The sequence below is a fragment of the Pholis gunnellus genome, assembly GCF_910591455.1.
Source record: "Pholis gunnellus genome assembly, chromosome: 2".
In the NCBI taxonomy this organism is placed as follows: domain Eukaryota; kingdom Metazoa; phylum Chordata; class Actinopteri; order Perciformes; family Pholidae; genus Pholis; species Pholis gunnellus.
In genome coordinates, this window is record NC_136536.1 from 19,175,514 (window position 1) to 19,203,398 (window position 27,885).

The 27,885-nt window shown below is 41.8% G+C and overlaps 1 protein-coding gene across 1 annotated transcript in view; it reads left to right on the top strand.

Annotated features, from left to right (window-relative positions):
* Window positions 1-27,885, top strand: part of nphp4 (nephronophthisis 4) — a gene marked incomplete at its 5' end in the record, with an annotated part of 141,221 nt that overhangs the window by 71,580 nt on the left and 41,756 nt on the right. Inside the window, 5 exons of the mRNA XM_079166699.1 lie at window positions 3,525-3,577; window positions 14,211-14,348; window positions 20,175-20,332; window positions 22,695-22,886; window positions 25,954-26,141. Of these exons, the coding sequence (XP_079022825.1) occupies window positions 3,525-3,577; window positions 14,211-14,348; window positions 20,175-20,332; window positions 22,695-22,886; window positions 25,954-26,141 (729 nt within the window). The remainder of the gene's footprint in view (window positions 1-3,524; window positions 3,578-14,210; window positions 14,349-20,174; window positions 20,333-22,694; window positions 22,887-25,953; window positions 26,142-27,885) is intronic.

The window sequence follows — 27,885 nt, forward strand, 5'->3', positions numbered from 1 at the left end:
ATATTGTAGCAGTTGATCTTTTTTTCACAGTTTGAGCATGGAGATTCATTCTTAACCTTTATACAACCTGTACTTGGATTTTTACAGTTATTCACTGAACCACTTTTTAATCCAGTGGTGTTCTGCAGTGGGTTTTTGGCCATTTAACATTTTGTATCATTATTTATCCATCTTTTGACATAGAAACCACTGGTTCCTGTGGTTGTAGTCTCACATAGAAAGGCCACCGTTGCCTGAAGCTTTTTTTGTATTTGGGATAAAAAGAAACTCCCAAGTGTAAGTAATTATATTGGTTTGGAGTGTAGATTGTATATTAAAGTATGACTTTCTTAGACCTTTTTTGAACCAACTTTGATTCTCCAAATTCTCCAAACCTGCACGGACTTTGTTTATTGTTGTGCTGTAAAATCAGCTAATTTCTAAAAATACCTTCTCTGACTCAATTACATCACTCCCAGTGACGCATACTGTTTATCCATACAAGAGGGATCATTGTGGCTGAACAGCTTCAGTCTGCATTTGAAACATTTTCGAGTGCTAAAAATATGAAAATATGAAAATAAAACTGAACCAAGTCCCTGTTTCTTTTTTTTCTTTTTTTTTTATTCCTTTCAGATTTTCAGAGGTTATCAGTGTATGCAGCTGAATTTCTCCAACGGAAGCATTTTTATTCTGTCGCTCCCAATTAAGCATGACCGTTCCACGATATCCTTCCAAAAATAACCTGAACCCCGAGCTTTAAAGAGGCCTCCCACTGAAACAAAGTTCCGATTAAATATTCCACATCCCACTTACAGCCAAAGATAAATGATGTGCCACTGTTTGCATCTCTGACTGAAGCCCATACTGCTGATTTGCTCTGTGCCTGTCAGTGAATTGATTAAACGTGTAGTAAACACTACACATAGCCACTCAATCCCAGTGACAGCAGAAAGAACTTGAGTGGACCCCGGTCGTATACTCAATGGTTTCCCCACTAATGATGCTGTTAACTTATCTTGCTGGAGAAGAATAGCGTTGATCTGGGCCTACTTCATGGGTGTGTAGAGAAGGCTTTTGGCAAAGTCTATTAATGACATTTTAATCAGTGTTCAAGCGTCCTCAGAGGATCGCCCAAGGAGCCCGAGTGATTTGGGCTAGTGTTCAGAGGAGAATGATATCGTGAATCTCTGTCATTCTTTGATTTCAGCGCCTTAATCATCCTTGACTTTGTTTTGTGCATGTTTGTGTGTGTGTGTGTATGTGTGTGTGTGCGCAGGGGAGTATGCAAGTAAGTGTGCTGCTTTCCTTTTCAGATTGCTTATTTAGACAAATATGGAATTCATAGTCCGTCTCAAATATGGAATTCACGTCCTTGATGCATGTATATATGTATTAATGTGGAAAGCTCACTGCGCTATACAACCTTTGAATCAGTCATTGGATTGAAAGAAACAAGCTACTTGCAACCTTTGTAAAGTTTTCAACCATAGACCATGTTCTATGTATATATAGATAGACGACGCATCTCCACTTCCTCCAACTGTACAAAAGTGAAGCCAAAACAACCCGGGTACGTGAGCTGCCATCTTGTGCTTTTTTACTCATTTGGTGCCGGAGTCTGGGAAGTAGTGATCGGGGGCCGATATACCCACCTGAGCCAATCCCGATCGGAGCCAATCCTGTCACTCATGACGCCACACCTTCTTTTTTAAGCATCAAATATCTAATTAAAACCAAACTTATTAGAAAAATTAACACTTGATCATACATCAATGTGATAAAAACTACCTAAAATGACCGAAAGCATCTTTTGGGAAAATGCATTTGACGTGTACTTAGATTTTTGTCTCATCAGCTAACATGTAGGGGGCGGGGTTTATGACCTGTACTGCAGCCAGCCACCAGGAGGCGATCGAGACATTTCGGCTTCAATTCAAGCCGCTGTTATGTTGTCCAGGTCAATGGTTTAAACCCCAAAAGCATGTCTCTGAGTCCAGGCTGGTAAATAAAAAGTTTACCTTAGGTTGAAAACAGCCAGAAGTCAAAACCCAGCAGGCAGGGGAGATGAGACAAACTCAGCCAACAGGGGATCAGGCTACAGAGCCGGAGTTCAAAAGGCAGGCTGGGGGGTCATAACAGGTAAAACTCAGGCAGGCCGAGAGAATAGCTGGATTGCGAAGGCAGAACAACAATCGACTATCTGGCTGGGAATGAATGGAAGTGGGCCGCCATATATGCTACTTGGGTGCAGGTGGGCAAGGAGATGTCAGGTGATGGTGAACACACGATCTGAAACGACAGGAGAGTTAAGCCACGGCAGGGGGAAAAGCAGACAAGCCAAATGTGAAGCCTCTAAATTATTCATGGTAGACATCTAAATGCGGGTGGAAATTCTCGTCAAGTCCGTACATTTTTATTAATCTATAATTTATTTACAGAATCCCTGGTTATTTACATGACCATCGCACATCACTCGCTGCCTCTAATGATAAGCTGGGAGGCATAAAATATGCTGTTTTGACAGAAAAGCTCATTAATGGAGTTTATTAATGATGCATCATTTTTACATGTTGAAATATATTCTTCCTCAATCCCTGGTGCCTTGTGCACTGCATAGGTGCGTGTGCCCGCCGCTCGTACAGCTGCTAGTTTGCTCAGCTGTCGAGGCTGCCTCTCATTGATCACAAATCAGTGGCCAATTGCTCACGGTCCAGCAGCTAATGAGGTGAAACGCATTTTCTCACCGACTCGAGAGGTGAAACAGTGAGGAAACAGAGAGGCCTTCAAAAAAAAAAAAAAAAATGGCTGCCGGGAGGATGCCAGAGCACATTTGTGACGGAGAGCCAGCCATCTCTGCTCCGTGTCCACTCTGTGAGCATGTAGTCTGAACAGATGGGAGCTACAGTAAGACACCCCAGGCAACTGAAGCAATTTCCAAAAGGCCAGTCAAGCCCGGCACAGAGAGCGAGAAAGAGTGGGAGAGGAGGACAAAGAGATGCTGGAAAGCTTTTCGTTTCAGTATTACCATGGCTACCAACCAAGAAAACCTCAGGAAGCATTGTCAGACTTCGTACTCAGTGTGACATCTAAATCCAACTCTGCCACCTGATCTGTGGGAAGATTTCTTACTGATTGTGAGTAGTTGTGTGCATCGCAATGTTCAGTGTAGTTATTTACTTCGCTGTTATGCAAGTTATGCAGGTCACATGGTCACAGTGTACTCGTTGTACCACCCGACTGCGAAGTCCAATCGCCGACAAAGCAATCTGAAAAGAATACATTTTACTCTTATCTTCCGTTCCCTCTCACAAGCTGCCATTCCATTAAATGTCTAACCAAACTATACAATTAGCAGTGCTGCCAGGTAGGCAGAGCATGTTGTTAGTTGAGCTTGCGCAACGTTGAACTGGAGTTTTTTGCACGAGTGAGATGAAGACATCGACAAGAACACAAAAGGGAAACACGTTGCACTTAGTTCATACTTACTATTAGTTTGCACTTCATGGTTATAAGTTTGTGTTTTTTTTGCTTGTGTTTTTCAGGCCAAAGATATATACCACCAGCTTCTCCTCCTGAATCGCCTCCAGGCCCCGGGGTAAGACACCTCGTCGCCTACTCAACTTAGTGACTTAACCGAAATAACAGCTAGTGCTATGACAAAAAGGCTTTGTCTGAAGTTCTTTTATTTTTTTCAGTAGAAGCAAGACGACACCACAAGCACTTAAGCTGCTTTTGTACTATTTTCTCTCTCTCTCTTAAAAATAAATCCTGCTATCAGTGTGGTCAACAAAGCTTTTTGGCCACTCGGAGCCTCGGAACAAACTAAAAATACGACATCTGACATTTTAGCGTCTTACGAAGTTGTTATGACTGACATCTATTGACACATTTAGCAGAAACAAGATTACTATTAAGCTGGAGTTGTGTTTCCATCCACTGAACAGATCTAGTGTCCCCTCTCCTTTGCTCTGTTGGGTCCATCTGACTAGCTGCTAACCTTCTGATTGTTCTTCTCCAACTAGTAACTAACTCGGTCTGTTTGTCCTTCTTGTGGTTGACACTGGGCTTTTCAATGCTTTTTGTTGTTTTTGCTGAGAACAGTAAAATGGGGTTGATGTGAGCAAGGTATGTGAGCCAGAAAACAATGAGCTAAAAGAGGCTAAACGCACATTTTGATCATTTCAGTATGGCCATCTGGAAATAATGTGTTCAGAGTAGATTCCAATGCTTTGTGGCTCTTGTCTGTACCTGACGATACGAATGGGTTCCAGTTAACTGCTGACCCGGAGAGATTCCTGGCTGAAAGACAGGATCAGCAAGCCCCTCTAGCAGTTCCCTCTACATGGATGCAGCACCCCTTCTGTGCTCTTTAGACGAAAATAATATAAAATAAATCTTGACTAACCCACGGCCATGCTGTGTCGGGTTTGTCGACGGTGATTGCAGGTCGAGCTTTTTTTAAATCGGGAAGAAAATGTATCTGTCACAATGTGATCATGAAGCATAATTGACATATTTAAATCGTTTAACTCACCCGTATGACATTCCACAATGATTGGGTCTATGAACATATCCTGCAGCCAGAGTGTTTTACTGAATATGGACACGGCCGACTTACTGAAAGAAAGGAAGCGTGTGGGTGTGTGTCTGGTGAAAATGTTATTTGTGGTGAAAGACAACAAGATATCTGTGTGTGTCAATCATGAAACAGTCGAATCCCCACAGAAACCTGCCGAATAGGAGCAACACTGTTGATGATAATCATGCTTCGTTCGATTAAATCAGATTAAATGTCACATTGGCGGCGGTGTATGCAGAGGCTTCCCGCAGGCAACAGATATAGTACTGATCAATCCTACAATAAGTATGTAATACATTGAACTGCTCCTAGTCTTAGGTCCAACATATGTAACATATACCAACAGTGTGTGTTGCTGTGTGTGTATTTTGTGTGTCCGTTCGCCCTGACTGAGCTAAGCTACCGTTACCATCCATCCCTCAGCCTGAGTGGAGGTGTCAGTGGAGGCTGGGAGTTGTGATAGATGCTGCTCTCTCAGGATGAGGCTAGGGACACACACATACACACACACACACACACACACACACACACACACACACACACACACATGTACACACATTAACATTGTGCCACAGAGTGGAGGAGGAGAGAGATCTGGTCTGTTTCAGTGTTCGCTCTCTGGACCAATATGAGCCACAGTCTGTGTTGTCGACTTATTTTAAATTGAACCAACTGGCTGTGGAGCTGTGGGAGCGCTACACCCATGAACTCTACAAATCGACCCTCATTTTGATTAAGCAGCGAGGGCGGTGGAGGCCTGCGAGTGGGCTGCTCCAACTGGGTAACAAAGAGTCGACTGTGGTCGTACTGGGCAGCTCCTCTGGGATGATATTAGAAGATGGTGGTGCTCAGCTGGATACGTCTGGACAGTCTGTGTTCATCTTGTAATTCCCAAAACATCCGGGCTAGCAAACAGGCAGAATTAATAAAAAGTTATTTCCACAGTGTATTTTGGTTTTGTTTGAATGATCCTACAAGTATTTCCACTGCAAATTAGTCGATGCTTCTATCATATTTCCAAAGTTTAAGGGTTAAAGTTCAACCCTGTTTTCCCTAAAGGAGCAATTAACTTTGCACCAAAGGGTAAAACTATTGAAAGTAAGTGTAGCCACTGTGGCAGTTACAGCATAGCATATTGAATTCAAAGACATCCTCATTATGGGGATGGTGGGGTGAGGCAACAAATGTACTTGGTTAGGTTTAAGGCCCAAACGCACAGAAATATAAAGGATATATATATATATATAAAGGAAGCGCCTCAATTGATGCTCCTATGGTGCACTGCAGGCATCAGATTTAAAATGCTAACACAGCAGAACTAGAAGTGTTTATAAACAAGGTCGCTATTTAGGAAACATTTTGGTATATTGCAGATACACCTTAACATATTGATATGGATGAAAGTTAAGCTCCATTATGTGAAATTGGCATCACGCGATCCGCTCGACGGAAGACGTATCACTCTGTTAGAGAGACTAGAAAAACAATCAGTAGGTGCTGGGTCTTCATCAGCGATCGTGCTTGGGCCTTTTGGAAAAGATCGTGGTTTGTGTTAGAATAAGTACTGCCTAAGATACGTAACAAAAGAATGATAAAATAAGTTGTATTTTGGTTTACACACGCGATACAGCCTTTGCCCTTACGTAACCTTACGGCAGGATTACTACTGCCACTAGAGGTCAGCATAGTCTTTTTGTCTTTATATTGGTAATCAACTTTTGGAATAGATAACGGCCTACTGGACCTACTAGTAGGAGTAGCAGGTGCCCTCTAACCAGTAGCTACGAGGCTGCGAAACACTGGTAACAGGTGTTTTTTTGCCTCTTTTATCTTTATTGTTTTGGTTCTGCTCCCATCCACCTTGTTTCTAAATGTAGAACGCTGCTGTTTTCAGCATAAAGGGGCTTTGATGAATCCCTGCCCACCACCAAACAACAGACAAAGTTAGTGACTAGCTGGTGAAGTGTGTCAAATATCCAGGTGAACAAGTGACTTCTATTCATTGGTTATCTAGAAACGCATGCAACAATAGCTCTGTGTCTTCTGAATGTGTAAATAGACAAAGACGTGCTAACATGTAGTAAGGTGTCACTAAGATGTGAGATGTTCCACCACTTCCAAGTGCCCAAAAAGTTTGCAGCAAATGAATCTCATAATCTCATAATCTATAATACAATAATGAGTAAATAAGCAGCAGTCGTCATTAGTGCAGCGGCTGCTCGGTGTGCGCAACATAGACATCTAACTGATGGGTGTCCAGGATTCTGCACGAAGAACTAAAACAGAAAACACTGTGTGAAGCCATGCCACTGCTGTTGGCAGTCGCCCGACAAATCATCACGACTCCCGTGTTGCTCCAAAATTCGCTCTCTGTGTCTTTCCCTATCTCTCTGTCTCCTACGCTTTCAAAGATACTGTTATAAAAATACACTCGTTTCAATCCCTGAAATGATTTTTGCCCGTTGAACAAAAAAACATTCTTCCCTTCTTCAACGTGACTGTCAAGCGCTGATTAATCAACGGGATCGTTCTCTGAAAAGCGGCTCCGTAAACAAGCCGTGCTCTCCGGCTCTTGTCTGTAGACATTGTTGGATCTGACAACTTTCTCTTGCTCGCATAAATTATTGATCCTTGACACTCTCGGTGCGCCGCCGTGCAGAATGCTAAGGATCCGGCGGTATTTATAGCCGGCATTTGGGAGAGCAGCTGAGTCTGTTTGCCTGTGTTGTTGTTGATGATGATCGCTCGCAATCGGGCTGCGGTCATGTTTCAGGGTCGTGCTCGTGTTCTGTCGACCCAGGTGGTCTTGTAGTCCGCGGGCCCGGAGGTGAGGCCATGTTTCGGTTTGTTGCTGGCAGAGGGCTATTTGGCAGCTGGCTCTGGCTCAGTCAGAACTCATTTCTGCTGCTCTCTCTTTTTTTTTTTTACGCAGAGGCACTTAGTGCCTTGTATCAGATGTCTCTCTCAAAAGAATAGGAAGATTTCTCAAGATTGTTTATTGTATGACTCTGTTTTGGCACTCGTGTGCGAATCCTTCTGTCTTGACAATACAAAGTGAAGTAAATATAGTTACAAACTCGTGCTACAAAGTAAACGGTTAAGCGATATATAGTATCGATTTGAGCTATATATTGCGATGGATTTTTGACAGTGCTGGTATTGGTCTTATGATAATCACAGCGTGTAGGTTATAGCTATAGTTTGTAGTTGATTACTTTGAACTTTCTTTTCTCAGATATTTGCAAAGTTGAGGCACATTAGCTGTAAATGAGGTCAAACAACGTGTTTTGCATAGTTATACCAGTGCGTGTGTGTGTGTGTGTGTGTGTGTGTGTGGGGGGGGGGGGACGTTGTAGTCCAGTTTGGAAAATCTAAATGGAAACTACAGTTTGCATTTGAAGGCTGCCAGATCAGAACATATCTAACAGTTTTACAAAGATGAAGAGGTGTAATTGCACCGTTGTGTGCGTAATATAGCTCAGCGAAAATCTGTTCATTTTGGTAACTGGCCTCGAATATCGAAATTGCAATTTTCACAAACGTGTCATTTTCACAACTCTTATAATTAACAGTGTCTTAACAAGCTGTAGCCAGTGAGAGCTGATTCCATCTCTAAAATGCCGACTGTCAACGGCAAATTTAGTGAGCTGCAGTTAATTAATGTTACATTTGTGAGTTGACAAGTCCCAAAAAACAGTGGTTGTATCTGGTTGATATGGATGCCAGTGTCACAGGAAAATAAACTTTTGTTTGTTAAGGCAAATTAAGTGTGGTCTGTGTCTTTCTGTTCAAAAAACACCAACAGATGATTTATATGTTTGGTACAAAACACATGTTCTTACATACTTTCTTACATACTTAGGTAGAAACTAATCTCACTTGAAATCGGCAACACAATATTGGTCAGCACGGTGGAATCTTGTAAATGCCATTAGGAGCACTAAAAGGAGACAGAGTAACCTGAGTAACCAGAGTAACCTGAGTATCTGTCTCTTGTACTGCTGTCAGGTTATAGTGACAGTTGGAGCAAATAGGATAAAAGTTATCTTTATTTAAGTTACCAACTGTAGCTTTGATCAGGTTTTTGTTACCTTATTGAACTCAATTTCGGGCACGGTACCACTAACCTGCAGATATGTACGCTGCTAATGTTTAAATCATTTATTGTCATTTTTACATTATTATTATTATTATCCCTGTTTGCTCCATTTTTACTTGTTATCAATACATCTCTTCTTTTTCTTTTTATTCACTAGAGATTGGTCTCACTCTTCTCTGTGTCATTCCTGTCACATTTCACTCTGTGCAGCACGTCCTCACCTTTTCATTTCATTTTCTCGTCACACTCGCACACAATTAACACTTCTCCTTACTGGCATGCAACACGCATTGTTCACAGTCTGACCTGATACTCCCCCTTTCTCATGCATCGCTAATATTTTTCTCTTTTGTGTGCTCGACTCTTCCACCTTTTGTTCTCCAGATTTAATTTCAGTAATCTGTCCATCTTTTTAACCGCAACTCCTTCTTGATCCTCCCCCTTTTCAAACCACCGCTGCCTCTCACTTTGTTTGTTTGAGACATATGATGAGCTTGACTCCGTGCCACGGTCCCCCCCCCCCCCCTCACATATACACATCAGGAAACAGCCAAATGTACATGAATGAAGGTCTTTGTGTCTCTCTATTTCACATTTATATTCATGAAGGTCTTTGTCTCTCTCTCTCTCTCTCTCTCGGACGCACACATACACACCAACCTTGTCTCCTACACAATTGTGTTCCCATACCACCAAACTGTATTATAGAACTGTAAAATATGTTTCCCTCGAAATGCAATTGACGATGCAGTTTTTTTTTAGTTGGGAACGTCATTTTTTTGCAGACTAGGACGGACAAACACACACACACACACGCACAACCACATACGCATTAAAACACACCTTGCACACAAAGAGAAAGAAGTGTGGGTATCGTATATTGTACGTGTACACACAGACATAATGCCTCAGACACATTCACACACACATACGCACATGCAGGTCCCATGAAGCCATAATGTGAACAGATGATCTGCTTGGCTGTCAGGGCAAACAAGTTCAGAACATTGGCAGCCACAGCATTGCCACTACTAATTGCCTCTGCGTATTCTCTTGGTGAGTGTGTGAGTGTGTGTGTGTGTGAGTGAGATCCTCACATGCAGAGTGAGTGTCTTTCACACCCTCTGTGTGCAGGACGTGATGACTCAATGTGAGATCACATGCATACGTGTGTCTGTGTGTAAAATGTGATATGGCTTCGCAGTACTTGTGAGGACTGACTTGTGACAGCCCACTGGTCTTGACATTTTGGGACATTTTGAGCACATTTTTGAGCAACTTTTGACCAATCCTAACAGCCAGAACAGCTCATTTTATGGCTACACCTACACCAATCATAGTATTTGTGGGTGAGAGAGCTGCAGAGTGGCCAGCAGTTTGGAATGATTGTATCCACTCTGAAACCATGCGTAAGTGAGCTAAACCAATTCAAACCTCTATCTTCAGTGACATTTTTGCGTGCACCTTTCCTTTAAAAATGGACCCTAAAACTATGTTGTCGGTATTAAAATGTTAAAAAAACAGAATGGAAAAGGTGGCTTTTGTTGACAGTTACCACCCGCTATGTTCAGCTTGAATTCAGTTGGTCAAGATGGATTCCAGTACAGCCCAACAATACTAGATATGTCCTGTCTGTGTGTCTTGAAATCCCATGAGGGATGGGCCATATGTTTGGCATGACACAGAAATAAAAACTAAACGGCAGATATTGATATTTGAGAGTTTAAGTGTTCAACGCAGTGACGTTTAATTTTTAAAAGATATTTCTCATGTACACTCATACATACACACAGTATATAAGACACTAAAAGAGGTGAATGAGGGGGGATCTTCATTTCTTGTCTCTGGTTGTTTTTATGGGAATGTGGATCTTTCAGATCGAGGATTTCCTATAGTTTGCATGTTCCACATTTTGTCCTAAGTGTGTCATGCAGTGTGGGACTCGCACTGGTCTGGTTTTGGTCCTGACTTTATATCAAGTCTTGGTCTAGTCTCAGTCTCGATACACTTTGGTCTTGGTCATGACTTGGTCTCGGTTTAGGTGGTCTTGACTACAACACTTCCTCCTGGAGGGTAAGCCATCACAAGCTCGAGATGAGCAGCCATTATTGCTCAAACCCACATAGCTTTATTATTTTATTTTCTCCTTTTTTTTTTTTCTGGTGAAGAGCCCATTTGATTGAATGGTGCAGTCTGCTGTTTAAATATTTCAAATACTCAGCGTAAACATCATACATCTTCAGTAGATATTTGGAACAAGCTGATAAGGAATATATATGATGCTGTCAGACCGTGTGGAATACGATTTTTCAAATCTTAAAGCTACTTAATGGGAAAATCAAGGGGAACATTTTGTTTGTAGATATGAAATAGTAAAGTATAGATTACATAACATTACATAACAGTCATTTAGCAGACGCTTTTATCCAAAGCGACTTACAATTCAGGTTCTATCACATTTCTACACTGTAGGCACAGCTACGGGAGCACTTTTTGGGGGGTTAAGTGTCTTGCTGAAGGACACATCGACATGCGACTAGCGGAGGCAGAGCCGGGGATCGAACCGCCGATCCTCTTGATTGAAGGACGGCCCTGCTCCCCACTTAGCCCCACTTAGCCCCAGTCGCCCCTGTGATTCGTCCATTTTCACAGCTACCTCCAGATTGTTGCTAGGAGCAGGTTTACTCTAGTTGCTATGATACCACTGTAACCAATGCATCCATGTATTCAGGTTACCTCAGCTTGAATCAGGTCATACATCTCTCTGGTGCTTCTTCGGCTCACAGCTGCAGTGTCGTCACACACTAAATGTTTCCTTATGTACATTTAGTGTTTCATCTTGACACTTGTCACAGTGGCACATCGAGTCTGCACGGGGGGATTGCTGCTGTTTGATCTATTTCAAAGCCCAAGGGAATTCATGTAAATCAATGTAATGTCCTCACAAGCATAGCAGATCCAGTAAGTACATGTGTGTCCAACAGATCACTGGGTGGGTGAACATCTCCTCTTTTACTGCTCAATAGGGTTCAATGCGGTATCTTCATTATCCCACAGAGAGCCATTTGTTTTGACTATAACGGATTGAATAACACTCAAACTGTTAGATGAGGCCAACTGAAAGACACATTTGGATTATTGAGGAATATTAGCCACAAGACGTCCATGATGCTGTTTTTAACATTGTTGCTTTGTTTTTGTGTTACTTAACAAGATAAACTCTACTGAAAAATAGAAACATCTAATCAATGTCCTGTTGCTGATTGATCAAGCTGTTGTTTTTGGGAAGTGTGAAAAATATTGGGGATTTGATCATATAGTCTAAAGTATTGCAGCCCTGACAATTTTAACTATCAACCCATCACTATTATTTGGGGTAAAAAAAAAAAAGTGCAGTTATAAATATGAAGTATGAACATCGAGGGAACATTTGGTTGGCCAGGTTCCTCAGGTCAGATTAGACATTCCAATGATCAAAAGGCCAAATTAAGTTTATTTCAAAGGATGTCTGGGCTCACACTTGGGGACAAAGTAAAAGAGCTCAGATTTTCTGAGGGAACTCTTTTGCGAGGAGAGCCGATAGATGTGGTCGGGACATCTGATAAAGATTCCTCCCAGACGCCTCCCTGTGGACATCCATTTGGGAGGAAACCTCAGGGCAGACTCACGCCAGAGGTGTGATACGTCCTGTGGAGCCAGGGAAAGCCACAGCATCCCCAGGAGGATCTGGAGGTGGCCAGGGGATGGACGTCTCAGCTCCTCAACTTACTTTGCTGCCTTGGCTTTGGATAGCCAGATAAATAACACACAACTGTCAAGATGAGAGGAATTCACATTTTATATATCTTGTTAAAATGTACTTGCGATTCTGGTCATTGGGCATATTACAAGCTCACATCTTGCTTTCTGAAGCCATAACATTTAAGTTATAATTCTTGATGAGGTGTCTGAATGTAAATAGTGGAAGTGAAGAAAGCAATGAACACCAAATAAGTCTTCATTTAAAGGTGGAATTACATGACCTAAAATGACACACGGGTACATTCAGCATTCAGTACATTTCCACTGTATTGTATTACTCACCGCTCCACTGCTCTGAGTTTCCCCTTTTAACAGATTTCTTTCACTTATTCATTCTAATTCATTCCTTTCCAATCCTATTGGCATTAAGCTACCATCAATGAAACTCACCACTTCCTGTGAAAAGCCTTCCAGCAGCTCAAAGGATGTAATGCCTCCCTTTCTAGGCCGGCTGTTAAAGAAAGCTAGGGTTGGTAATGTTCTTCAGAAATATTTTTTTCTAGTCAAAATTATTTTAACATCACGACAGGAATCAATAAACCAAAAGCTCTGACTGAAAAACTTGGTGACTTTCTTGCTAGATTTTGGGATTGTTGACGCTAGTAACGCTAGCTTCTTTTATTGGAAAAGAGTAAGCGACACTGGGCTGGGATTTTCGGTTGGATGATTTTTTAAAAATCTTGCTAGTATGTCCTCATTACCATCCTCAGCTTTTATGTAAAATATCTGCTGCCAAAAGCAGAATTAGTGAAAAAAACTATGTTTCAGTTAATAAGAGAGACTCAAAGCATGAGTGAACAATTCATTTTACTGTTAATGAAAACTCCATGTGCACAAGTAACTGTGGAGAGAGAGAAAGAGACAGGCAGACGGATGATGGAGAGACAAAAGAGAGAGAGCAGATGATTCAGAAGTAAACAGTTGAAACACATCTCGAATGTATCTGCAGATAAACATGGAGGAAGTGATGAGGTCACATTTACATAGAACACCATCAAAAGCTCATTTAAATGGTAGCAAATCAGAAAACCTTCGCCCAAAAAAAAAAATGCTTTTTTCAGTAAATTCAGTATAAATGCTTTCTCTAATTTAAGATTTAAAATCTCAACATGTGCCTCAAATGAAACAACCAAATACGTTGTTTGTCCAATGCGCCGTAGAACGGCCCCTGACGACAGGACATCTTTTCTCTGTGCCTCATAAACCATTACAAATCACTGCTGTGAAAATGAATTTGTTTAATGACGGGACAACGCTATGATTATGACTTCTTTTATGCTGAGGGACCTCGATTGTCATGGTTACAATAATAAATGTGTGGTTAACGATCATGGTTATACCTTAAAAAAAACACAACAACGTTGAAAGAGGAAATACAAAAGTGGTTTGCGATGTTTACATTGTGGATCCAACCATCCATCTCACTTCCTCCTTTGCTCTTGACTCATCCACTACTTGTTAAACATATGTTGCTCTGGGTCACTCTCACATTAGCACATTGTCTCTGGTTTCCAGTCAAAAGTCTTCAGAGGGAAAGAGGGAGCAGACAAACTATTCAGACTCCTAACCTGCTGGGGGATGACAGTGTTGAAGGAGGTTGGGTGGCGTGATAAGTGCCAAAGCAGTGTAATGGTCTGTTGTTGTCGTCTGAGACGGCACATGTGTCTCTCTGGCGTAAAGTATATTCCTGATCCCTGTTGTTCATAATCATAATAATAACAATGAATCATTTGCATTGTTTCTCTGCAGCTCTCGCTGTCTCAGCTGGCAGCTACTTCACGCTACCCGACCATCAGCCACTCAAGCTCGGCGTTGCCGTGGCAACAGTCGTTTCCTTCTCTGCTCCATCCTTCCCTGTTGGCGTCGGCCCACCAGCTGTCACATGTGGTGAGATTCCCACCCCCGTACGCTCACACGCGCACACATGGCCCGGTGCTCGCTCACGTTCAAACTGAGGAGAAATACACACGAGCAAAAAGGAAGTGGAAAGGTGCATTTACACATTCAAACACGGCAACACTTGAACACACAACATTGGATATGCATCCCCAAGGGTATGCAGGCAGTCACTCACTGCAGTTCAAAGACACACTCACCTTTATAGCACGCGAGGATACACATAAACTAAACGGATCTATTGTCTAACTTATTTGGTTTTTGCCGTGATTCACCTTTTATTGTGAAGGAACGGCGTTTTTTTTCACTTCACTACATTTTTTTAGGATTTTTTTTTGTAGTTTTAGTCAGTCAGTTACCGTAGTTCATCCTGGAGTTAAACAGATAATGGGGGAGCATTACATGTCGATACAGTAAATCAATGTCTCATTTATTCTCTGCATTAAGTTCTCTTCGTTCCTATTTGTTGTCACAGTCGATTGGGAGGCTTTCTTTTCAGAGCTAACCCATTCCACCTTCTTTTACGCTTCAGCACAGCTCAGAAGGACTTTGCTCATATTCTAACTAGACAGCAGTGGCTTTAATGGGTTTTCTCCCATATTTCATGCCTGAAATCCATATAGCTTAAGCAATGAATCATATTGCAGGAGTAATCCAGGAACTGTGGTTCAGGCTTACAATATAATCAGACATACAAATGGCTAAAAAAAGACACAATTCAATTTGGGTTTTAATAGACTGGCTAGGTTGTGCTGTGGAAATACTGTCAGAATAACTTACCCATTTGGTATACATCTACATAGCTACGCTGGTAGTCAAAAGAACTCTGTACTTTAGCGTTTGAGGTTGAATTCCCAGCAGTGCACATTTTCGATACCATATAACATGACACACATTCAAGTGAATTAATAATCCATATCTGGCAGCAACACACTGTCACATCAGTTTTTCCTCATGAAGAGATCTATTTGGCACATACACCACAAGTTGACTTTCATCTATCAGATATGGAGTTTTAAATGTGAAACGCTGACTCAACGTTAACTAATGCCCTTACTTCTTTGCGGCACTCCCAAGATAATATTGCAGAATTAGATTTATCAATTTTATTTTAATTTAGCCTGGAATTACTTGCACAGTAATAATGTATTGTAATACAATTCTTTGTAATACTTTTAGAATTAATATTTGGACTCCTACACTTGGGTTTTTGTTCTGATTCACCAAATATTTATAGTGCTGCTGCTGTCAAAGTTAGCATAATGTGTTATTTCATAAAGGGCATTAATGCTTCTAGTCATCTGCTTGCCTGTTTTTCATATCTTTGTATCCCTCGTGTTGGGTGAGAGGGTGAAATACTGGTCTGTTTTGCCAAGAGAGTTATAAATCTGTCTGTTAGCCAGGAACAGCATGTTCACTTGTAGATGACACATTTTGGGATCAATAATCCACCTTGAAGTGAAATACTGAAATTCAGTAGTTATGATTGACCGTAAGGGATATGCAAATATTATAAACCAAGAGCTCAGGAAGTCAAATGAATTAGTTCAATAAATCTCGGATCCCATCGGCTATCAGTCTGACGATGGATAAGCCTCTGGGGGTAAGGGGCTATATTTCTGGGGCTCCGGTGTAGCCAGCAGATCTCCGGGCCAGGACTTCCTTTTTCCGTGCGCTGCTTATTGTTTACAGTCCGATTAGCAACTTGAGATGCAAGACTGGAGTTAGATTTGAGAGACAATGTGTACGACTGGGTCGTTTCAAAAGTGGGCAGTTTACAAGCTAATATCAAACCAATAGAATTGTAAATCATCATCAGATGATAGATGGTTGGTTCTGAAATCCCATTTCAACCAACGCATTCCGCCTCTTTTGCTGTCCACACAGACTGTTTACCTGCATTCAACAAAAGACTGCTCGAACAAACCGAAACCCGTATGCTTCCAATACCTAAATTGTACCGTTGCCTATGAATGCAGAATCTGTTTATAGAGATTAGGAGTGAATAGACTCAGCTTCAAAAGAAAATCGCACCCAAATCCTGCAAGATGGGGGAAATACACTAAGCCGATACCAACACACAGACAGAAGTTACTTAGTTTATCGTTTGACTTGATTGGGCAAGTTTGAATTGTTCAATCTTGTCTGCTAATATTGGCCAGATTTCACGCTGTCCGTAGACGAAGACAATATAAATACATACCAACAGCAGAAACCATGTCCCATTTAGTGCATCAACTCTTATTTGACAAAGGCAAAAACCACCTCATAAGTGAAAACTTTTTTGCACATTTGAGAAAGTTTTTTCCAATTTTGCTGTTTCCATACAGCTCTTCGAATGTTTGAATGGAAACGCGTGTTGAAGTGAGCCGATATAAAATTTGAGGAACAGTTTTCACAAGTGGAAATTGTGGCGAGATGGTAAAACACAGTGTAACAGTAGCTCAAGCAGAGAACTGACTCAGTAATATCAGTTACAAAGTAACATTTATCTAAAGTTTGCTAACGTTAGCTGCCTTCAGCTACTGGTCAAACCAGGCTGTAGCTCCAAAACCCCCTTAGTGTATTGATTTGAGGATGATGTTGTTTTTTTCTTATGAATTCAACTTTTCATCGATTTACAAATGAATGCAGTATTTCTTCTTTCAAGAGTTACATAAATTCACTTCTTTACAAACATGTTACAATCAAGCAACAGTTGCTTGATTGTGGCTGCTTATTTCAAACTCTGCAGCTGAAACTGCACAATGCTTTATTGGAAATTGAAGAACACTGTCAACACCAAAGCAGTGGATAAGTATGATGCATTATACCACTAGTTCCCTGGCTGCCATTAATTATCATTTATGATACTCTGAACGAGTTTTTGTTGCATTCTTTGTGCATATATCGAGTCATTCAATCAGCTGGCAGATTTTACTGTTTGAGGCTCCATTTGTCCTTGTCCATAACCTCAACAGCCTAAAAAGCAGTTACTCATATGTCATCACACAGCGTAGTCGTTATAGCAGCAGGTTGAGGTACAGTATACAACCATTACTTTGAGCCTTTTAAACATGCTAAGGGTTCTACACCATGCCTTTGCATCCTCTAAGGTTGTTATACTGCAGGCTGATGGATCAGAGGGCGAACATGATGATGATGATGTGTTTGTTGCTGCATGACTTTGGTCGAGGTTATTACCAGCATGCTTGATGGAAAGCCCAATGGTGCACGGCCATGCATGTCCTCTGATAGGCCAACTGAACCATGCACATGTATCAAAGACCAGAAAAAACACTTGACTGGTAAATGACACTATTAGCACTCCTTCGCTAATTATCGGTGCTAATACCCCTCCAGCTGCGTGTGTGTCACTGACAAGAAGAAGGGATTAATGTTTCCCACAAAACATTTAGAAATCGTTATTGAATTGATCCACAGGCATTAACAGTTCTTTTCCTTTTCCTAAAAAGCTGATATTGTGAAGGAGAAAGAAGGAAAAATCACAAGCTCCACAAAAGGAACGTCAGTAACTGAATTGCAGATTAAATGCGAGGCTGTCTCAAAGTTAAAACATAAACAATATGCTGTTGGCATTTAACTCGTCACAATTGTGTCATTAATTCCGTCCTGTTTACTTTTACTAAAATTAAAATGAGAATTGAGTCATTGGCACTTTGGTCAAATTAAAAGCTACCACAGTTGAGCTCATTCTCAAAGCAGGAAGGGACACAAATGTCATCTTCACACACATATAAAAAGAAGGAAACACTTTACTTTATGGATCCTTGAAAGTTTCCTATAAAGCATTATGTCATTTGGTACTAATTTTGGGAAAACAGGAATGTCCTTGAAAGAAAAGCTCCTTTCAAACCCAAGTAAATATTCATTATTGCTACCAAAGGACAACAAACCCCATAACCCAAAACCAACAATTGATTGATCCCACTAATACGTTTTGTCTTTGCATCCAAAACTAGATTTCTGTTATTCTCTCTATCGTCGTTTTAGCTCCCAAAGCGTCAAACAGCTTGGCATTATGAGCAGAGCAACTGACTGGTCGTCCACACAAGGCAGGTGGGGATGGAGGCAGATGGGTCAAACAAACATAGGACTTTTGTCCGGCAGACCGCCGTTAGAGTCATGTTAGTCGTTAGTCAAATGACTCACGTGAGTCATTAGTCAAGGTAACTTCAATCACGCGCTTTACTTAACCCTAACTAAGTGGTTTTGTTGCCTGAACCTAACTTCCTATGAAGACAGCAGTGTAGTTTGATAATGAGTGTACATTGACAAGCCGTCACTAACACGTGCAAAACGGACTCTAAAGGAGGTACATAGAGTGTCATAGTTTGAAGCTCAGAGTCACTGACCACATTTGACAATGTGTTGACGAAACCTACCGTTGCACTGGGTGACATTTTCCTTCATGACCATAAAACATGGCCACTGTAGTTTATTATGAGTCAACTCCACATACACCGTCCTGCTAACATGAATACTCACGACGAACAATAGTCCCCAACAAATACACCATTAATCCTGTTTGAGGAATAATTTCTAAAAACTACAGTGCCCAGCTGTTTTAAACTAGGTATTTCTGACTTTTTAAGATTTGCATCTTCACTAGGAACTAATGGGCTTCGACCAACAGGCAGAGAAGGGAATGGAAGTACTGAGAGATGGACTAACACTCTGTTGGTTTTGGTGTTTTGGTGTGCATTGCTGAAAACAATATATAGAATACAAATGGCACAGTGATGTGCATTTCATAAAAGCCTGATTTGGAGTATTTTTTGTTCTTTATGTTGCAATATCTGAGCTGACTCATCTCTTTAAAATCTATCCCACATATTCCCTCCTTCCATAGCTTGAGAAATTGCATTGGCACACCATACCATTTTCTCTCAGCGATGCATTGTCTCCATGTCAAGTTTATTTATAGAGCGTTTTTAACAAATAGATGTGTCATCGAGGTCTTTGCAGAAAACAAGGGATACAAATGCAGAAAAAATCCAGTGTTCCAACGCCGCAGCAATAAAACAGTTCAACACAAAAGCAACTTGCAGAGAGCTGCATCTCAACATTCAAACCAACATACTGTAATTAATGATTCCGTAATTGGAAAGGCAGCTTGTGGGGAATGATTGATAAGACAAAGTCACACCTTCTGCCTCCGACGTCTCATGGTTTTCCACACATGTCACTTTAAAGAATAGCAGAGCACAGTTTCTGAGATCCACACGTCATCCGGTTCATTTTTAGCTCCAGAACATGTCGATTTACAGTTTGTTCCAAGTCAATTATAATCCAGAAGAGTTGCCTCCTGCCGCTTTAAACACTGACTCACATCGTGATAATTTGCTATGATGATGCTGCAATCATAAGTGGACCACTAAGAGGAAACCGGTTCGTGCACTGATGGACAAGGCTTTTTCATGCAGGCATTCACAAGAACGTAGAACAGATATATGACCTCTGTGTATTGAAGAAGTGAATCCAGGATCAATTTTGACAACTCCACCAATAGCTCTACTGCATGTAATTTCCGTGCATCCAGCTGCCATTTAGTGAAGTCCTCTTTTGGATTCCTTTCTGCCCGTAAGTGTACTACAGTGCAGTCGTTTCGTGTAGTTGTACTTGGCTTTTCCTCTCACTTTTTAGTTAACTATTTGCGTCTCATACACGAAAAAGTCAGCCTGATCTGCAGACGCCTTCGCCTGATCTGCAGACGCCTTCGCTTGAGCTTTCCTAGCCTTTTTATAGATTTCTAACAAAAAATAAGCTTGTTTTCGAATCACCTGCTGTATCTGTTGTTGACCCACTTTGGTACAGGCCTGCTCAGGTGTCAGCAACATTGCCCACCTGGAGATGGACCTTCATCGGGGAGGGGATGTGTCACCTTCAGCTCAGGACGAAGGAGACCAACTTCAGGAGCTGCCCTTCACCCCTGTCCATGCCCCTGTCATCACACTGGGGATGAATATGCCCAGGTGAGCCCCCTCGGTTGTCTTCTTCAGGCATGGGAAATGATCTGTGAGAGAAAGTCAAAGGGTTTCTACTCAATAAAAAGCCTCTATGACAGTTTTTGTTTGAAGCTGTCATGAACAAATACAATTGGGGTTAAAAGCCAGTTGAAAATCCCAAAGTATCTTGAAGTGTCTGAAACCTTTAAAAAAAACGTGATGCAATGGCTTTTGTTTGATCTTATTGGCTTTTTACTCCCAAGAGTACACAGGACAGCCTTCATAGCACATGCTGGACATGATTTCCTTTGTGGCATCCTTTTTCATGCTCTCCCCTTTGCCTCCGAAGGTTAGTTATTCACATAAGCAGAACTAAATCCGGTATGGGGATCATTCTGCCCTTTGAAACCCAAAGCTATCCCTGATCCTGTCCGAGAAGTGAGCGGAATACCTCTTCATGTATGTTGGTGATCATCAGCTGTTTGATATGAATGGCAATAAAGACGCCAGCTGTTATTTGTGAAACGGTAAGCACTGGCCAGTTAAACAATAGATGCTTCTGACGCGTCGCCTTGAAAATCCACTGGATTGGAACTGAATTGGTGTTTTAACACGTTAGTGTAAAAAAGGACGTTCTAGTTTATTCCAGATATATGAAATTATGATTTGGTCTCTTTTAGATGAATACATATGGAGCTCGAGATTACCACAATTTCTTCCTGTTGCATTTTCTATGATCGGGACCTCACTCCAGTTTCTGGTGTGGCTAACTTCCAAATGGCAGCACGAGAGGGTGACATGAGTATTAGTCATGTTCGATAGGAGACATCATTGAAGGAAGCCGCTTTCAAGCTGCTACTGTTTTATCTGGCCCAGCATCTCTGTGTGAACACCGCTACAGTCCTTCATTACCACAATAGTTCACTGCCTCGCTATCTACAGAGGGATATCGATCGGCTCACTAATTGGCAGCATGTGTTCACTGGGTAGTATAGCAGAGTTGACAGCAAGCAGGAGAATGCAGCTCACAGCCAATTAAAAAAATCGTTTTGTCAGCCTTTACATCCCACTTTAGGTAATGGTGTCAGCAGTGTTTGTTTGTTTGTGTGGAAATGTATTGTTAAATCCAGCTGTAAGGAAGAGGTTTTGACTTTGATTTGGTGTCACTGAATGCAATGCAATGAGCTCACAGTTTACATTGCAGCGAATTTGGAGAGGATATCTTAAAGCAGCCAGGTCTGTTGAGGTGGGACACCGAATGAGAAAGTGCACTCTGCAAATAATGGGCACAGTAACTCAGAAAGAAGGCCTGGCATTATTACAGTGTCTGTAAATAAGCAGCTGGCATCCAAACACTTTCCCAATCCCAGAGTTTGGATCCAGACCCGATGCTGTTCAGTTCAGTGGGCTGAAGCATCTCTGCCGCTTCACTCGGAGCCAAAACATCTTTTTGACTGTGTTCGGTGGTGGAATGACCCACTTCTTTGGGAAGAACAATAAAGTCTTAAAGAAGTTTAATTGAAGCTGCCGCGCCTATCTGATTGAGCCCCCTTTGAAAATAAAAAAATAAAAAATGATGGCTTGAATATTAATCCACTTGGGGTAATTTAAGATATCACTTTGAAAGCATGACATTGACACAGCAGCAGAGGAAACCCCAATCGACTGTCTTCTTCACTGTTGTTGCCTTAATTAGTTTGATCAAGGCGTCATTCTGTCACAAAATGTGAAGCCGTGGGCTCGACTGTTTACCGACTGGACTCAGGCCGCATTACCGCTATGATAAGCCCAAATATTATTGTTCATTTTCCTGCGCTTGCACTTTAGCCAGCCATCTGTGCACTGTGTTTATCATACCCAGAGTGTTGGGTGTCAGCGCTGAAAGTGTAAGTTATGAATGTTACCATAGTTGCGGAAAAACAGGTGGCCACTATGATTAGAGATAACTGCCAATTATGTTTGAAAATCCTGAGGGAGCGCTTTGGCACCCGTTCTCTCTCCCCTGTAAGCGTTCTCGTGGTGCCGCTGCTTGACAGATATATTGCTGACATCCTCATGCCGTGTGATCATTGTTTCACTGCATTTCTGTTCAGTCAGGCGGGATATTCAAATTCACTTTCAAGTTATCTCCCAAAAGGTAAACATCTGGAGTCAAAATGGAACAGATCCGAGCTAATCTGGGTCTGAAGTGATAAAACTTCAGATCCCCCTAAAAAATTCTGCCTCATTTACAACCACAGATCACCCAAGTGAGACCGGTGCATCACGGGCTAAACACATTACCTCCTGCTACATTACAGCATTTGCTGAAGTCTCTTTAGCTCGACGATTGATCGATGTGCGCTCCTGATTCTGGAGCCCGCCACTAATTTAACCCATCTCCTCTCAGTTCTTGCTCTGTCAGCTCCAGAAGCTCGCTGGCCCACCTCTACTCCGCTGGCTTCCCCGACATCGTGGACTGTGCCGGGCAGGCGGCGGAAGTCCTGGACCCCACAGAGCCGGTGCCCTTTGACCCTCAGCGTGAAGAGACTGACCCTCTTCAGGGCAACCTGCTGGTGTTCCAGTTTCTGGCGTTTACCAGGTGAGGCCTGCAGTGCCGGGTCACATGAGGCTGCACTGTTACAGCTGTTGCTGTTGTCATAGAGATCAGTATACATTCAGTCCATGATAGATTAGGTGTGATTTCATACTTTGGATATTACTGTAAATATAACAATTTAGTTTTCAGAAATGTCAGAATTATTGTTAATACAGTCATTGATTTACATCTTACTGCACTCTGAGCCGCCGGCCATTTCACTGTAAGAGCAGGTACTTACTTAATGCACGACGACAACCCGCCTGCCTTTTTTTTTTTTTTGTATTGAACTGCAGCCAAAACATCAATGCACTTAATAAAGCATGCAGGCATAAAGTCCTGCCAGTCACCCTCTCCACACATGTCAAGTACATATCCGTACACAGCAGCACGCAGACGTACGTTTGAAGAAAAAACATAAACACAATTCCCGTCAGCACGGGCTGAATTGCTCCTCTGTCAGCGGCCCATCTCAAAAACCCTGGAGCCAGCGTCCCCTCTGTCAGGGGCTGACAGTGGAGGGGGGGCCCGCTGAAGGATGGGTACAAAACACACCGCTCTTTGTGTCCTTTACATCTTGTCATCAGCACCGTCAGCGGGTTTGATAAACCCAACTCGCATCCGTCTCGTTCATCATACACCCGCCATCATGCTGCCATGACTTCCTGTGTACCAACCTCAACGCAGTGACATGTGGTGCATAGGCCTTGTCCGATGTGCTGCCGGCTCTGTGGAATTTTGATGCGTTCCGTAACTTTTTCTCTCCCCACGACCCGCCGGAAATCCCCCCCGTCAGAAACTCCTGTGCAGGCACAACTTGACTCACAAACAATAATCGAATCTGAGACAAACTATATCACCGATACCAGTGATGTATTGGGAATAGAAATAGTTTAAAATATGTCGTTTTTTTAATATTTTGTCCTCCACAACCATCTGGCAACCCTTGGAAATAATCACGCTCGGAGCATCATCATGTCGAAGCAGCGACAAGCATTTTGTTTGTGTTTTTAGGAGTTCGATTGTCAAATAATGTGATGATTTTTAGTACGTTTCCTTTCAAGAACAAAAAGTGGCGTTGCTGTATTACTTGTTCTATCGGTTTAGTCAGTCAGTTTTGTTCAGCTGCTGTTATATTAACATTCAAGAGGTGTTTTTTTTTATGTATTTTGCCATTCGCAAATCAGATGCACAAAAATGTGTGAAATACTTTGCTGCCGAAGTTAAGAACAAAGCAAAATATAGAAATGAATCAATACATTCAAGTGAAGAAGAACTTGGCCAGTAAAAGTACAATTGTGGTTTGGGGACACGGTGACATCGCTAAAAAGAAGTCAGACAAACTTCCAGGTTCCACTTTAACCGACGATACTGCCGTAGTTGTTTGTGCACACACTATACATAAAAGACACATTTTTTTCCAGTTGTCTTCAGCACAGCATAACCGTGTTTACTCCATACAGGCTGGCAATCAAAGTACTTCATTTCTGTGGGCAATTTTCAAGGAAGTTTGGTAGTAAAAACCTAGTTCTATTGTAAGATTACAACACCAGATATTTCAAGCCCCTGGGTAAGTTGAAACACTATCAGTTGGACGCAGTGAGACAAAGCAGACTTTTAATATCCAAAAGTATGGATTTTTTTCTTTAATTTGTTTGTTGTGAAGCGATCAAAGCTTATTTGATTCTTCTGTTTTTGCAACCTGAAACCACATACTCGAACGTACATCGCATCTCTCTGTAGCTCCCTGCAGAGAGGGTCGAGGGTTGCCTCATAATTATGATGAACGGGTATGGCAGGCGGGGATGTAGACGGCGGCAGCAGCAGTGCTTAGCAAGCGGGGAGCCTCTGCATAGGCAGCGTAATTTCTAGCTCTCACCCGGGCGCCATAATTATCAATATTGTCTGTTTACAGAATTAATATTAATGCCGGCTCCTCTGTAAAGATGGAGCACGGCGGCTTCTTAAACAGTGGAGTACCACAGCAAGTGATCGACTGGGAGGTCGCACGCCAGCTCCTCCACCTTGAAAGCTCCGGCTCCGACGGCCCTTCCGTGAACGCGGGGGGGGGGGGGGCTCCCAGCACTCCCTGCTTGTTTACAAGTGCCTTCGTCTTTTCTCCTCATTATTGAATAACCGATGACTGATTGCTAATCTGTTCATCAGACGGAAACAGAGAGAGGCTCATCCTGAAACCCGCTCATTATTTATTGTGCTCGTTGCTAAATCGAGCGATTGCACACTCACCGGGACTTTTTGTGGGCCATCAGCAGTTTCAAGTGTGTGTGTTTTAGATCTGTGTACGTGTGTGTGTGTGTGTGTGTGTGTGAAATCGCACTCAGAGGGTGGTGTTTGTGTGAAAAGGGATACACAACACCAGGAGGTTCTCTTAGTGAGAAAGACTTGTTTATGTCTCCATAGGAGTCCTAGCAAACACACACTACATACAATGATTCCCTTTTTTGCTAACAGAATACAAACACATTTGTACACTTTGTTTTTGACACAAACGGACGAGACTTCCTGTCCTCCACAGATCTAATAACTCGTTTTCATGCTGCCTTAAGTTTTAAGAAGGAGCCAAGCTATCCACTTATAATATATCAAAAGTATAGAGCTGAGTTTGTACCCACTCAATCAGCCGTCTAATTTAGAGCCAATTTTAAAGGTGTGATTTACCACCTGAAGTTCTAATACTCATTTTTATTATTGGCTTTTTACTTCTAAGTAGCTGTAAAGCTGAGTCACAGGCTCTGGGAGGACGTGCAAGGCATACATATTAGATTTTTTTTCTTTGCTACAATTGTCTGAGGTAAATCAAAAGCTCAAAAATGTGATCTACCCTTCCAGGTTTTTAGTGACATTTTTAACCATCAATTTTTCAAATGGGCATACCACTCTACTCCCCACATAGATTTTGTAATAAAAATATCACAGTTAGTGTTAAATTGATCATATTCAGGGTAGTAAATCAATCACCTTTTCATCTTATTTGCTTGCAGCGTCGCTATTCTTCTTTCAAACATTGCAGCATGAACAATCATCTCCACCTCTGTCTGTCTTTTGCCAGAATACCAGCGGCAGGCGTTGGTCCCGATTGGACTGAAAACATCTACTTCACCTTCCAGTTCTATCGCTTTCCACCAGTCACATCGCAGCAGCTCAAACTACTGACCAGTGACAGGGTTCAACAGAAAGCTACTGTTCCACTTCCCTGTGTCCTGGCCTGCATCAACAGAGACGGCACTGTCAACTCTGGTAAGGATCCACTGCTGCAACAACAACACAAAATATATCATATTACTGCTCACTTCCTCACTCAAATGGACTTGGGCTCCGTGCATCTCCCCAGTAAACATTTATGAAGAATGAAACCATGCTGGCACTCTGGTCCCAACAGTGTGGATGCATTTTGAGCATCTTAAAGAAAAGAATTACAGCGGACATAAACTTTATTTATTTCCGTACCCTGCTAGCAGCCTTTTGGCTTCCAATTGTATTCGCAAGGTATGAAACCATGCACAGGATAACTGATCTATCACAGCGGAGTTATGTTATCAATGCATAGAGAATGTGAACAAATTCATGCTGTTTAGTGCGTTCATGTCCATGTTGAAAGGTGGGAAAATGTATTGCATGCTTTTGAACAACTTGTAAATCCCTGCCATTGATAATGGAGTATTGCAGTCGTATATCTGTTACAGATTCTGCATGTAAACCAGGCTGTGGTTCACGTTCCCGTTTCCCAGATTAACATTGTACAAATCTGTGCCAACAAACTGCAATCTCGTTCCATGATGCTCCGTGATGTTCTCTGATGCTCAGGCACTTCTCTTTCAATCAGCCGGACGGGCGCTGATTGCTGTCAAGTCTATTCATGTAGCAACTAATGAAATGGAAGAGATATTACAGCTTTTGACGGAGCGTGATATCGAGCACACAAACAATCCCCCTCCTCCTTCCTACGCCTACTCATATTCTCCACTCCCCAGACACACACTCAGTCCAACTCAGTCAATATTTCTCTGTCTGTCTCTGCATCGTTCTCAGGCTATATCACCCAGTGTGCACTTCCACAGAGCCAGACACATCATTCTATATATTCCAAAGAGCCCTTCCATCTATTTACTCACAACTGCTGAACTATACTTATTTGGAGGATTAAGCGCTATACAGTTGTCATTTTAACAGTTTTCATTCACAGCTTCTCTTCGAGTTTATTGTTTCCTTAGGTATTTAAGTCTGATTCATTGGTGTTACGCAACTTTACTTTGAACCACAACAGAAGTGCAATTATTTCTATGAACACATGCCCTTTCTGGAAAGATGTTATTTTAGTTTGTCGTGAAATTGTAACTCAAAAAGATTAGCTCAAGTGGAAATTATGCTGATATATTAAATCAGCTTTTTTTGTAATTTTGTTACACCAGATGTGAGAAAGACATTTGGAAATGATCTAAATTTAACACACACATTTCACAAACAAAACACAGACGACTACACTTGTGTTCAAACATCTAATCACATCAAAAATATAATACAAAACAGTTATTGAAGTGAGACTAACCTGTACATTTGAAAGAAAATAAAACTCGTTGTTCCTATCACAAGTTAAACTGTGGCATGTCACGGATAAACATTTCAGTGGTTTTGTCACAAAATGGAACAAAACAAGGGACAAACCTCACAAGGAGACATATATTTGTTGTTTCCTGTTCATGGTCTCATTCCACCTGATTTCAGTCAGGTCACCGAGGGATGCTAATTTAGATTTTTTGTTTTGTGACCGATAGCTGACCCGTTTAATCGATCATCAACCGCTAACCGACAAGTTCAGTGCCTTGCATGCAGGTGTGTTGTTGTTGCTTAAAAGCCACCCAGCTGCAACAATATCCGAAGCACAAACATGTGAAATCCATCATTTACCACCAGCTGCAGTGTATGCGCAAAACAGGCGTCTGAGTCCAATGAGTTAGCAGCCATGACGTTTTGTACACTGTGG